Raw genomic sequence first — 15,049 nt, forward strand, 5'->3', positions numbered from 1 at the left:
GGTGGCAAACCACCAACTCTAATTTCATCCTTAATTAGGTGGTCTAGAGGAATAGGTAAAAGAGGTCTATATATATCTTTCCTTTTTTTCTTAAGTTCTTAGTGGATTATGAATGTATAACATGGAGAAAATATTCTGTAATCATGCGAAATTCGATCTAACATTTGACTAGTGATTGATGCTCTGCTACCCCGATTTGAACCTTTGAAGTTTGAACACAAGGCTGCATCGAGTTTTCAAGCATATTAACTGGAAAGACAGAAAATAGACTCGGAAGCCTGAAAAAGAAAGGGAAGAAATGCTCCCACCCTACCAAATATGCCCAGTATATTTCATTTTTCAGTGTTTCCTCCTGTCAAAGATGATATGCTTCATTTGGGTCCCCTACAAACAGTAAATGTATCATTTGTAATTTAAAGTCTTGTTGCCTCAAAGTTTGACACCAAGTATGATCCCCAATGCATCAATCAGGTTTTAGGTAAAACAGGAAAACTCCGACACTAAATTGGTTCAATCCTCCTAATGTAAACATCAAATCTGACATATCGGACTGTTTCTAAATCAAAGTTTTCAAAAAGGAGAATCAGAGAGTGACAATACAGCTGCCCTATAGAAAAACTACTTGGTGACTACCAAGTTCACAACAATTACAGCTAGTCTCAACTTAGACGAGCCAAAAGATATTTCCTATTGAGCTAGTAACCATAGTGTTGGCCAAAGACTGAGCCATAGCCGCCAGCATGGCCTTGGTGACCTTGGTTGGACGGGGGAGATGCATACACAGAACCATGAGCTGAATAGGAATTATAACCCTGATCCACAGGGGGAGCAGCTTGTGGTTGTTGTGGTGCTCCAGCCTCAACCATGAAATTCTGCAATCAAGCAAACTACGCATCATCAAATCTCTAGACTATCTAACTTCCAATCTACAGATCTTCTCTTTCTTCCATTTTCGTCCTTTCCTTTTTCTTTTAATTTTTGGTCCATCTATGAACAATGGAAAACCAAAGAAGCATTCTGAAACCCCTTGATGCACTAAATGGTGTAATTATTCCCAGTAATACACACACACACACACACCCGTAAGAATTGTTAAGCTAGATAATAGGAATAAAATAAAAGATCAAATCAAAGGATAAGAAGCTTTGCCTGTATCAGTTGTTCAGCCGCTTGGACTTGGGAAGCGCTTCCACTGATTTCAACAGTCATTTCCCCAGGAACGCCCCTTGTCTCTTGTATTGTAACAGTTGCCCCACTAGCCCGTCGAATATAGCTTATACTTGCACCAGCTGTGCCTATAACAGCATCAGCGAATGACAATGGAATTTGCATTTGATGTGTGAGCTGCAGAAAAGAAAAAAAAATCTCCTTACATATTTGCTAACTGCTGGTAGAAAGAACTGAGACTGACTCCTTCATCTTCAGTCTACATGCCAACAACCTAATATTTGCCTTTGATATAATTTTCTCTAGTCGCGATTCATTTAAGAACGAGTGCAGTCATAATTCAAACCAGATTTAAAACAGCCTTGAAGGACTATGTCTACCTGGGAACACACGCTCAACCCAAGACTACCATACCATCATTTTCAATATGCGACCAGACTCATATGACTTTTCACTTAATTAATTCTATATAACCTATTATATTTGTTGTTACAAAAGCCCTAATCGATTTCAGTTGTTACAAAAGCCCTAATCGATTTCAGTGCTTAATGGAATTCTTAAAAGGTAATAACGAAATAGTCAAAGAAACAACCTGCGAGACCATCGATGGTGCTGATTGAGCATTTGATGATGTATGAACACCCATAGGATTTTCTCTCCCATAAGCTGATATGCCATGATGTGGCTGTTTCTCCATAGGTGGGGGCAACTCAATTGGTGGATAGTAATTGTCATATTGCTGCCGGAAAGGTGGCATGTACTGGGGATTAGGTGGCCCATATCCAGGGCCTCCGCCAGCATTGTGTGGAATACCTTGAGGCGGACCCCATGATTGATGAGGAGGGTTGTGCTCCATCGGAGGAGGATTTGCCTGCATCTGCAGTTTACAATACAATGATCATCCCATGTCTCATCCAATATATCAAAAGCTGGTTCAAGTGAAAATGAAGAACAAAATCACATACACACACACACACACACAAAAACACACAATCATGAAAGAAATACTTACATGCATTTCAAATACTGGAATTATACTGCGGTCAACCAAGAACTTCCTGAGGTGAGATGCAATTAGTTCAATTCCTTTGTGCACACCAACTGGCTCGCCCACTACTTCCACAACCCGGTCATCTGGAAGAGCAAAAACGGGTAGATCCTCTGCATTTAATAACAATAAAGAACACATCAATCAGTATCTTTTAACTATGATTTGTGTATGTGTACAACTCACAACTATAGATATAAAAGGAACATTGAATAGCAATTTGTGCTTAACAATTTTTATACAGCCTGCTACAGCTCTAATCTTATATTCCTTGGGTGAACATAACTCAGAGGCTTGGTATACTGAATACTCGTGAACTTCACTAAGATGTTTGGCTTAACTGAATACTCGTGCCTTCTGGCCTCCTCAGAACTCTACAAAATTTTTAATTTCAAGGGGAATGAAGATCACCTGATCCAAGAACTCTAACTATACAGTTAGATGTTTCTTGAATGGATTTAACAGTTCCTCCCTGTTTTCCAATCAAGCTACCAGCCTGTGAGGCTGGAACCAGCAACCTTGTGGAAACTTTGCCACCCATGCCTGGGGGAGCTTGAGAAGAGTCAGCATCCAAACCATCAACAATCCGCGCATGTACTCTCAAAAGGCCATCAATTGCAGGAGGGAGGGAAGAATCAGGCTCCTCCTTGCCGGAAACCATCACCTAATTATATAAAAAACAGCACCATAAGCATAACAATATTGGATTTAACTACACCCACAGTGCTGACATAATATGAGAAGAAATTGTGTGCTACTCTTTTCTTAAGCAATAGCTACCAAATTAACAACTTTTCCCAGATTACCCAACAGAGGTGGCAGCAAAATCATATGATCTTCCAACCAATTAAAGTCAGCACACTAGTAGTTTTATATTTGACTTATTTATTAAGACTGATTAACTCATTAAGGTTATTTACTGATTAATTATCTTCCCAAAATGTATGACAATTTCATGAGCCTCTTCAGAGAGTGGTCTTCAAAGGATTATTGTTTTTTTTTTCGTGTTGATGGTATACACCATCTGCGGCAAGATATCAACCATCTAGGTTCTAAAGTTACCAGACGGAGTGGAGAGCTTACAATTGTTCAAATGGTGTATGGGTTTGTTCAGATCAACTTTTCAGCACAATGTAATGCTTGGGGCTGATCCCTGCGATCTGGACCTTTGGTTCTTCAAATTTGGGATCTTATTGATGATTGAGTCATTGCCTTAAATTTTGCATGGGGAACCTGCACACACTCATTGTTGTTACTACGATATATGCAACTGTATTCACATTTTGGGTATTCTTGCCAAGTTTCTTTCTTTGTTTTTTATTTTTATCAGACAGATTTAATGATTTATGGCCTGACCACATTTGGTGTTACTTGCCTCGCATTGTATTATGATTTTACACGGGTCTTTTTTTTTCACTCTTAAAGACAGGAATGCGTGAATGGGCGCTCATATAATAATTTTTTATGTGTCAACAAAATTTGGGTACCCAAGAGATCTTACAAAGGTAGACAACCAATGAAAAAAACTAGAACTTTAAAAGAAGTGGAGATCATAATTGTGGCGATAGGTTGACAATACCCATCACAAGATGGACGTACCTAGGTTGTTTTATTAGCCTATGCATTATCCGCACACCTCTATCCCGTACTATACTAACTCGGTATCAACCAAAAGCTTTAAATATTACAAGGTGATATGTACCATTAGTCTAACAAATTTCTAAAAATTACTCTTGCGATCAATTTTCATAATCAACAAAGTTATATTAGAATATTTTCATCAAAATCTGTCCCCCTGTCATTTCCAATATGTGACCCTAGATCTACCCAGACATAACTAGTTACAGTCTGATAGTCAGTACAGTTCAAAGAAAGTGGTAGGAAGATGATTATTTCTAAGCTGATTAAACATTAACAAAGCATTCATTAGGCACTGATTCAGTTTTCCCTCAACATATTTGTATAATTAAGACTTGGGAAACTAATTAGACCATGTGAACTGTAATGCTTAATCACAGACATGGTAAATAAAGAGAATGACACATATCAATTGACCAAAGGCAAGAGGAAATGGATGATAGAATGTAGTTAAAATTCTGCCCTACTACAGTACATTGACAAAGTTGTTTTCAGAAGAAACTTACAGCTCTTTCAGTTGTTCCTGGAGGACCATCAAGAATTTTAATCCGAGCTCGCGTCTCCTCCACAATTTTTTTAATGAACTCCCCCTTGCGTCCAATAATACTACCCACCTTCTGAGCAGGAACCAACATCCGGAAAACACTCTCACCAGGCCAACCAGGCCACTTCTTCTCACCTTCAATACCCCCAGCATCTTCATGACACTCTTGGTCATGTTCAGGCAGTAACTCATCCTCTTGCAGCTGTCCTTGAAACTGCCCCAGTGGCTCATCCCGTCCCTCTGCCTCAGCCTGTGCCTCAAGTACGGCTTGAGCCTCTGCAGCCATTGCATGAGCCTCCGCTGCCATTGCCTGAGCCTCTGCCAAGGCCTGAGTATCTGCCCCTATCCCTTCTCCCTCTGCAGCCATTACTTGTGCCTCTGCTGCCATTGCCTGAGCCTCAGCCATGGCTTGTGCCTCCACCATGGCCTGTGCCTCGGCCTCGGCCTCGGCCTGTGCATTATCAGCCTCAGTCTCAGTCACAACCTCAGACTCGGGTACATAATCCCCATCATGTACACCAAAGCTTGGATTTTCATCAGCCATAAAAAGATGTCTGCATTACGAAACATAACACAGCATAAATTAACCAATCTTTCCTACACAGCTGCAAAGAACAGACTACCATACCATCATTAAAAACCCAATCTTTCTACTCAACACTAAATTCCCAAAACAAAATGAGACAGCTTTGAACAAAACCACAAAAAGGGTTCCCATAAAACCACTAAAATCAAAGAACCCACAAGAGAAAAACACATTGAAACAGCCAAAAACGTCTTAGATTGAAAGAACAAACAAGAACTAATACAACAAAACATGAATGAACCTTCTATCAATCACAAAACGACCCAAGAATCACAAACTAAAGAGAACCCAATAACAATACTTCACTAAGTAACTACAGAATCACAGAAACAAATCAAAACCAACACTACAGCAAATCCATAAAGAGATAAAAATTCACGCGAAAACTGTAATTATGATTACATGGGTGTGGAGACGAATTACCAGTAGAAGAGTGGAGTTCTTGAATTCGGAGTGAAGAGCAATTGGGGAAGAGAGAGATGGGTTGAATTAGATTAGGGTTTCGAAGGGGTTTAGAGATGGAATGATTTTGGGGGAGAGGTAAAGTTGTGGTTCTCGACTCTGAACTGCTATAATAATTATTATTATTTTTGCATGCGGTAACTTTAAAATAGTAAACAACATTTACCCTGTGTAGTTTTGTTTTTTTACTTAGTATAGTAAAACTCTAAAAGGTCTGTAAATTACTCACTCTTACGGTCTAAAATCGACATCTTATCACAAACAAATGGTGCCTTCTTGTAAATTGGGGTGACTTTTAATGAAGAAATGTTGCCGGTCGCGAGGCCTCAAATAGCCAAACTAACCAAGTGTTATAGAATCTTGAGCCGTAAAGACAAGAAGAGAATAATGATGATTCATAACGAATTGACATAGATGTTGATGAAGCCATAATAGATTGTTTGAGGATGATATAATGCTTGGAATTCCCTTAAATAGAAAGTGGTATGGCTGAACTGCCAGGGGAATATGCATGTGGATTGATGCTAGGGAGAAAACACTTTTTCATGTTACTTCAAGTAACAAAATGGTAACCTATTCGGATAGTTCACTTATAGTGACTTAGCCAAAACTATCTGATAAATCAAACTAAACGGCTTATTTCAAAAGTTACATCATTAAGAATTTACTCATAGAAATTGTAAGAAGAAGATTTTAAAAGGTAAAAGCTATGGTTGCATACGATTTATGGACAGATTAGCTAATAGAAGCCCTAGGCTACAACAAAGAAAGCTCTGGAAGCAAGAAAAAAAAACATAAACAAGCAAAATCAATGTCTGAAAGGCTATTGCAGTATTGCCAATGACCAAAGTATGCATTTGATAAGGAATAAAAATTCAAAAGAATGAAAAATCAGTTGGAACTATTAGTTAAGTTGATACATAAAGATCAACAGACATAGCAATTGAATTTCAAGACTGGAACTCATCAGAAACACGACTAATCCAGTTTAGCTTTCTGTATTGTTACTTATTTGCATTACATTTGTTGCTTAGTTTGCACACTGCTTCATCCCCCTCATGATTTCCTTTTACTCAATCTGAATTCCATCAGCTTTTAAAAATGTGCAGAAGTCAATAATGCAGAATCGACAGACGAAGAAATATATCAATGAGACAAGAAGGTACGTATATACAATTGAAGTCTGGCTCTCGATTCTCTTGCATTCAAAGCCAAAACCCGTTGGATTGTATATCTGATTTAACAGATAGCTAAGTTTCCTTACAAACCTCAACAATCTGACATTTAAAGCTTTATAACACTAGTTAATGAGAGGTGCTCAATACATAGGCCCTGACTTATCTGTGAGTAACACTGACAAGAACCAACAAGAAAAATAAGCAAAACAAGAATTTTTCTTGTTCTAGCCAGATCTGGATGAACCTTTTCAAATAGTGCATGCCAATTAACATGACATATATTCTATAAAACCTCATCTCTCTTTTCAATTTTCATAACAACAACAGATCTAATGGCAACAGCTGATCTGACTAGCATACATAGAAAAACAAGACGATACATTAATATGGACATGTATTACCATCTATTTGCATGCAGGATGGCTTAGATTGCAATGTAACCAAGGATTAAGACATCATGTCAAAACATAGATATGGGGCTGACACAAGACATGGAAAAACAAGGTAATCTTGCAGGTTCAAATTATATAACAAACAGGAGATAAAATTCTTGCACTGAACTTAGATCTATTATCATCTCACACATGACCAAATGAAGAAAAACATTGCTCTAAGCTAGAGAGACGAGAAAATAAATGAAACATCAGAAAAATAAAGCATGATCCACAGTCATCCTATCTGAAATGAACACAAAAATTCAATAATCTGAACCAAATATCAAGATGTATGGTACCATACCTAATGATCTCATCCATTGACATTTGATTTAGATCTTTAGAGGAACTCATCGAGTGAAAAAAGGAGAATAATCTGCAGATAACTTTCCGATGAGTAAACTTTAGACAGACCACAGAATGCTAATTGCCTCTGAATTCTTTGGTTGACAGAATGCAGGTTATAAACAATTTCATGACTTTGATGATGCTTTCCCATTTTCAGATATTTATATATGTGACCGTAGAAAATGACAGACAATATTTATGAGTGCATTTCTGGACAGATTGCATGCACCTTATCCTATTAAAGAACCTACCAAAATGAGAATCTTTCGTACAGGCCAGCTCCCGGTTTACAAGGCCGCATCAATTTTGAACGCATTCCGGATTTGCTCTTATGCTTATGTCTAAAACTACAGCATTTTAGATGTCTATATGGTTTTGACAGTAAGAACAGATATCAGCACTGAGACATACCACTAGAAATAAGTTTATGAAGCAGCTAGTAAGCGATTCTAAGATATTAACACAGAATAAGTATATGCAGATAATCGAACAACAGTTCTATGGTTGTCATCACCTCACATGTTAAGAGATATCTAACACCAAACATCACACCAGCTATGAGTGCCACTAAATTTACAGGATAGATATAAAGTACCAAATCATATAGGTACAAATTCTCTACCTAGGCACACCTCCCTGGTTCAATAATCCCTATATGAGGTCAAGCTAGTTGCACGGTGCAAGAGCGTATATATCTAATACATGAAGAACATAATGAAGAATACTGAAAAGTGATAATCTGAAGAGCAATATTCCTGGACCACACCAGCTGTAATGTAAATTTAATCATTCTATAGCTGGTAAAACTCACAAATCAAGCAATCACCATATATAAAACTAGGTTGCCATAACTTTTTACTATTAATTGGCCACTCAATTATCAACATGTGCGGTAAGATGAAAAATTATAGATCCCAAAGGTAGCAGTATGATAACAGAGATGATCTTTACAATTCTCTGTGAAATGACGAAACTAGAGAGTAGCATCCCACTGCAACCTCTCTGGACTGCCACATCATTTATGATACTTGTTTTCTGTACTCTCTTTACTATTCCATACTAGCAACTTCAAAAGAATCAGCTACCTATTACCCTACTTATCTCAGTTCTGGCATGAAATAATGTGAATATTAAACTACAACAATGAACCATAGAGGGGTGTTACAGTTTTATTATCATTTCTTGCCCTCAGCAGCTGGCTCCTGAGCAGCTTGAGCAGCCGCAGCAGCACTCATTATAGAATCAAACTTTTCAGACTTCCCCAGCACAATCTCAATCTGAAAACCAAAAGAAAAGAAGATATCAGAAGTCAAATGGAATATTGATGCAATGTTGCATCCACCTTAACTGAGAAACATACCTTAGCCTTCTGCACCAGTCGACCCTTGTTCTCGTCCCTCATGCCAACCGTAGATGTAGACACTTCTGTTCAATAAAAAATCAGAATGAATAAAATCAGACACCTCCATGATCTCATTCTATTCTTCCGGAAATTGCAACACAAATGTCTTACTCTTTTCGATAGCCAGTCCATTGTTCTTCAAAATCTCAGCAATAGTGACAACAGTAGTAATTGCTGTCGAAACACAAAAGCACAGAACATAAGCGAGACTGACAGTTTTTGAGCAACAACAATGAAAATGGTCCTTATCACACTAGAAAACAGACTGATTTAGTAAAACTAAGCCACCGAATCCAACTCCAATTAATTAGACTAATCAACTAATCATGTTGATTTACATAATATTTTCCTTATCGTGCAACACATCTTAACAAAAACAAAAAGTAAACAAATAAATGATTCAGAAAATGTACCCATTCCCAATGCAGAGAGCTCAACCTCATTGTGCTGCTCTATATACCTCTGCATCAAATGAAATAATATATGTAAACACCAAATGTTGATCCAAAGAAAAAATTCCCATCTTGAAATTCACTAATGTCATCCAATAACAAATCAAGAAAATGAAGACAAATTGCAAATATATAGCCTGTTTCAATCATTTGCTTCAAAATGGCCTCGATCCATAACAATATGTCAATATCCATCTCTTTCTAATATATTTTTTTTTCACAAAAGAATCCCATTTTTTACATTTCTCATCAAGAATCAATTATAGTCATGAATCAAATTCATAAAAGATCCGAAATCAAACATTTATGAGTAGATGATCCAACAAAAAGGGAGAAAATGCATGTCCTTAATCCAAATCGATCCATTTCCACACCAATCCGATATTGCATTGTCTCAAGCCCTCAACAAGTATAGAGAACACAAACAATCAAGGAAGTATACCATTAATTTCCTAATATACTCACAAACCTCTTTATATCACCGAAAAAATTACGAAACCAAATGACAATGATGAAAGATTGAATCATTACGTACCTTAGCAAGATTTACGTAGAAGAAGAGTGGCTTCTTGGTATTGGAAACTTGGATTCTATTCTTCTTCTGTTGCTCTCCTAGCGCCTGGTTCTGCGTCTGGGACTGAGGCTGGCTCTGAACCTGGACCTGGGATTGAGGCTGAGCCTGACCCTGAGGCTGAGCCTGGGCTTGGGGTGGTGGTACGGCTGCAACCCTCGCTACCTGAGCCGACGCCATTCTCTCTTCTCTGATCGGGAAGGTCGGTTACGCATGGAAGGTTTATAATGGCGGGAGTATTGGCGGAAGACCCTATAGGGTGACGACACTTGCTGGGCCGTGATTTGTGAATGGACCGAGTCACTCTATTGGGGCAGTTTTGGATCCGAAGTAGCGGGTGTTGCTGTTTTTGGGCATCATGTTTTTTTTTTTATCAAAAATCACAGTATGATCGATCCACATAATATCTGATTTTGAATTGTTTTGAGAGGATTACAGTGATGAGGTCAGTATGTATGATTCAGTGTGATAAAGTTTGAAAGACGTTTTACTCTGGCTAGTTTAGGTCGAGAATCTCTAGTATTCGGATAACAGAAACGAGTAAGGTGTGAGAATGGTACTTTGATCCACATCTTCGTACCCACCCAATAATATTTTATATATTTACTCAAAAAGGTAGGTTTAATAGAAATTAAATAGAAAAATATTGAAATATATTTGTGATTATTTGCACTACAAACTAGCCTACAGTAGCTAGGGTTTTTCTTAAAGCATTTATAAAGCAAATTAGCTTACCATATCATACAAAACCCTAGCAACCCTACTCGATCAAGAGTAGTTCACCTCAGTAAGAAGAAAACTCATAATTTTTGAAGTAAGGAGATCATTTTATTATGATATTTAATTTTTATTTCAGTTTTTTATATTTCGTATACTTTCATGGAATTTTTGTATATTAAAATAAAATATTATTAACGGGTATTGGGGCGGGTTTGAAACTTGATACCCAACGGGTATAGGTACGTTGAATCCTCAGTATCCTATTACAGGGATTAGGGAAGATACAAGGATGCAAACGGACTTGGGCATGGATATAATTTTTCAATTCCGTGACCTTACCCTCTCTATTGTCATCCCTACTCGTCGGTCAAACTCTAAATCCGCTCCTCTATATTTGCATGAGCTAATCAAGTATGAAATATGATGCCTTTTTAATACAACGGATAACCAATTAATATGCTCCAAATATGTGAAATGCTTATGAAATAATATGAGTACGTAGCGCAAAATTTCATCACCAAATTCTTATTTTCATCACTTCAGCAAAAAAAACATGTACATATATATTCTACATCAAGTGTCTCGGACTCTCGGAGTACCCCATTATCACAAACAGTGTTTTACAGTGTAGGGGAAAAGAAGGTGAACTGAGACAGTTAATGAACCGCCTAATTAAAGACAACAATATTGGTGCAACATTATGTACATACTAAAAGTTGGGGAGTAATAATGATATATATGCACATAATATCTCATGAATTCAAGGAAGATCCAATATATTCGTGTTAGTAAATTTCAGATCATTTATCTTCCAACTTCCTACCAGGAAATCTAAATTCAGTAAGCCGATCACTAATGCTTATCCGATGGATTTAATTATCTATTATAGTTTGATTAGATCAGCCATTTTCATCAGTAGACATAACAGTGGATAAAGGACTCCAAAAACACATCATTTAATTTTCTTGCCAAAATATTGTTTGAGATATAGAAGGGATCGCGATAAAGTGTTTGTACACAATATCTAAGGGTTATGAAACTGAAAAATAAGAGAGGGGAACTTCGATCTAAGAACATCTCTAACAGATTTAGCAAATTGTTTTTTAAAATTGAGAAGTAAATGCCAAAATTTTCAAAATTTTATGCTCAAATTTTAACGGCTTCTCTATCTTACATGTTTATGCATTTTATTAATAGTGAAAAAATATTATATAAAATTATTTTTATAACCATAAATTATTTTATATATATATATATTTAATTTGCTAGTTTGAAATAAATGATTCAAATTTTTTTTTTGATTGGTTATTATTAAAACTTGAGTTATTGGAGAAAGTGTAGCAATTAATACTCTTGCTTCTGCAAAAATTTGCAGATTGCTGCAAATTTGGAGAACTTCTCATTATCTCTAATAATTTTTTCTATTTTGGAGAATGAGATGCATAATCTGTTGGAGTGGAAAAAACTTAATATTCTCTAAAAAAAAAATTTTTGTCAAAATGTCAAATATGTTGGAGATTCCCTGAGACTGAGCAATTTAAGGGCGTAGGGACGTTAGGGCCACAAGGGACAATCGTCCCATCTCAAATTTCAGCTTTCCTCTTATTGGTCCGTCAAAATTGAATTTATATTACTTTAAATAAAATTTTGACCTATCTGACAGAAAAATTGTTTCAATTAATAAATGTAACCATGATTTTTTGTCCATTTCAGACAACTATCGTGAAAAGATTTCAAAATATAAGTAATTGTCGTGGACAATTATAATTATTTTAGAGAAATTTATTATTTGTTAGTATCATAATGATATTTTTTTATATTGTAACATTTTAATAATTTATATATTAATAATTATTTTAATTATGTATTGTTCGAATTTTGACCCACCTGATTGTGATTTTTAGCTACGCCACTGCCGAGCATGTTTGGTATTTTGTGCATAAGAGTTGTACGTGCCTTATATATCGATGTCAATCATGTCATTAATCCAGAGACCATAGTCAGTTTTCAAAGAAATTAATTATATCCGTATGAGTGGTTCATTGATGAATCCAGGGACCATAGTCAGTTTTCAAAGAAATTAATTATATCCGTATGAGTATTTCAATGAATCAGAGCAACTATATGTACCTGCATGTTATGGCGCGCCAACTATATATGTTTAACTGGAACCGTGAGACTTTCGATACTTGATAAAACAACTAGCCATTAAGCCATGCATGTTACATTCAACCACCAAAAACAACCTTCATGGATTAAATTTAATAGGTACATATATATATAATCACGTACATATGATGTACTTGTCACGTAGGAATGTAATGGCTACAATCATGTACTTATACAATTTAACAAACTACTAATAAATACCCGACAATATTTTAATTTACAAAAAAACTCACTTTTTAATTTGATAAAACAAATTAGGATCAAAAGTTATAAATAAAGACCACCTAATGATAAGTTGACACATGTCATATGATATTTTACTTTTTTGTCCCTCTTTAGCCTATCACATTTAAGAGAATTCAAAATTTATTCTCACTACCGCATATCACATATACATGTGTCTATTACTGTCGACTAAGAAGTTACATGTTACTGTCGACTAAAAAGTTACCTCCTATTATCGATTATGAAACTAACAACTACTATCTAATTAAGTAATATGCTATTGTTGAGTATGAAACTAGATGCTACTGCCGACTTGAAAAGTGCTACTGTCAGCTGGGAAGGTACCAGCTCGATTATGAATCGAATGCTACTGTCGGTTGTAAAACTTACTACTACTGTGTTTTTAGGTAAGCAAAATTTGAAATTTCAAAGTTTTCTAAAAATATATGCAATATAGTATTTAAATGAAAGCCCATGACGTAAAGAACAACTTTATATATTGGCTCACCTCCAAATTACCGGTGGTTTTGCCGAAAAAAATAAAATTGCTGGAAAAAAAACTAAAAAATAAGGAGAGATAAATGATATGAGCACTTTATGGGACGTTCTTAACATGTTTTTACCTCAATTTGTACTACTTTGTTTAGCCCTTATTGTGGTAATATTGAGTCATTGAGTCGCAGTAAGAGTGTTGAGCGGTATTGAATGCATTTTTGTACTTACATGAGTTAAAAACGCATAATTGGTCTAGAGTCCTAGTTTGACTAGGACTCCTTGTTAAGTTTTGAAACTAATTATCTCTTACTTATGATTTTATTTTCTTATTTTCAGATTGGATTGTAGAGATAATTAAAGAAAAAAAAGATGGAGCCAAGTCATGCAACAATTAAATAGAAGATGATCATTAAAGGCATAAAGCATGGCATGATTTATGGAATAAAACATGACATGATTTAAGGAGATTAAAGCATGGCATTATTATAGGAAGAAAGAAGCAATTTCAAATCCTCCATATTTCCTATATATATACATGGCTTCACCTCTCAAATATCATCACTTCTCATTAGCATTCAAGAGCCAAAACTATACCAAAACACCACCATAAACTTTCCTCATAAATTAGCCAAGCCGTACACCCCAAAACCATCATCATCTTCACCAAGTTTCACTTATTGCAGCCGTACCTTCAAGGTTCCCTACAACGTGTGATTCTCGCAACTCATCTCCATGGCTTCATCTATTTGTGTTAATCGACAATTCTTTGTCTATGAAAATTGTAAGTTGTTGTTTATGTGGAAATATTAGTTATGTATTTGTTTTAGAATTTTCAGATTGTATTTGATATTTTTTTTAGACTATATCGAATTTATGTTCCTATAATTAATGAGTTTGTATTTCTATTATTGTGTTCTAATCATCTTTCTCATACTTTTAGATAATTTTCAGATATGTGCATATGAATTTAGTGCTTGGATGTAGTCCCTAAGATTGTGTTTGAGTGCTAGATTCATCAACCATATTGACACAAATCAAATCATGCCCTAAGTAGGTTCGGTTTATGTTAATTAAAAGTGGTAAAAATTATGGAAATTTGCATGTGAAACCATGTTTGGTGACGTCATACATGAAACATGTCTCCAACAAAGATTTGATGCTTAAATGTAATCTTGTTTGATTTCTACTCTAAGTGTTATTGAATTCGATTGCATGCAAATTTAGATTAGGCCCTAAGTCAATCTAAATGTTAATTGAAATCTTGCATGATTAGATGATCCTCTAAGGCTCTAATTGTATTGGTGTCTAAAAAGTATGTAATTGGTCAAATTAGAATGCATGATAGATTCGAACTTGTAATTATGTGGTGTAATGGTAAATTTGGTTTAAGTTTGTTAAAGAGAAATCGATCATGTAAATAGTAATATAGGTTTTATTTTAGTAGTTAATAATCAATCTCAAAACCCCCCCCCCCCCCCCATTATTTGTTAACACTAAAAGTTTAGAGTTCACTTCAATTCCCCGGAAAGAATAATCCTTGCTTATTATATACTAACGATGATGTTTTACAGGGTTTATTATAGACGTTTTAACCAACGCTCTATCAAGAA

At 35.8% G+C, this 15,049-nt stretch overlaps 2 protein-coding genes across 2 annotated transcripts; both read right to left on the reverse strand.

Annotated features, from left to right (window-relative positions):
* Positions 1-389: 389 nt before the first annotated feature.
* On the reverse strand, positions 390-5,534 carry LOC126797901 (flowering locus K homology domain). The gene is made up of 7 exons (XM_050524661.1): positions 5,407-5,534; positions 4,360-4,951; positions 2,627-2,879; positions 2,180-2,328; positions 1,760-2,044; positions 1,150-1,344; positions 390-872 (listed from the first exon to the last, which is right to left on the reverse strand). Exons 2-7 carry the CDS (start codon positions 4,939-4,941, stop codon positions 696-698), a joined length of 1,641 nt encoding a protein of 546 aa, XP_050380618.1. The 5' UTR covers positions 4,942-4,951; positions 5,407-5,534; the 3' UTR covers positions 390-695.
* Positions 5,535-8,379: 2,845 nt separating this feature from the next.
* LOC126797914 (uncharacterized protein At2g34160) lies at positions 8,380-10,010 on the reverse strand. The gene is made up of 5 exons (XM_050524677.1): positions 9,795-10,010; positions 9,221-9,269; positions 8,919-8,981; positions 8,766-8,830; positions 8,380-8,682 (listed from the first exon to the last, which is right to left on the reverse strand). The coding sequence occupies exons 1-5, from the start codon at positions 10,008-10,010 to the stop codon at positions 8,581-8,583; spliced, it is 495 nt and encodes a 164-aa protein (XP_050380634.1). The 3' UTR covers positions 8,380-8,580.
* Between the last annotated feature and the right edge of the window lie 5,039 nt (positions 10,011-15,049).

Source organism: Argentina anserina, chromosome 6 (assembly GCF_933775445.1).
Source record: "Argentina anserina chromosome 6, drPotAnse1.1, whole genome shotgun sequence".
In the NCBI taxonomy this organism is placed as follows: Eukaryota; Viridiplantae; Streptophyta; class Magnoliopsida; order Rosales; family Rosaceae; genus Argentina; species Argentina anserina.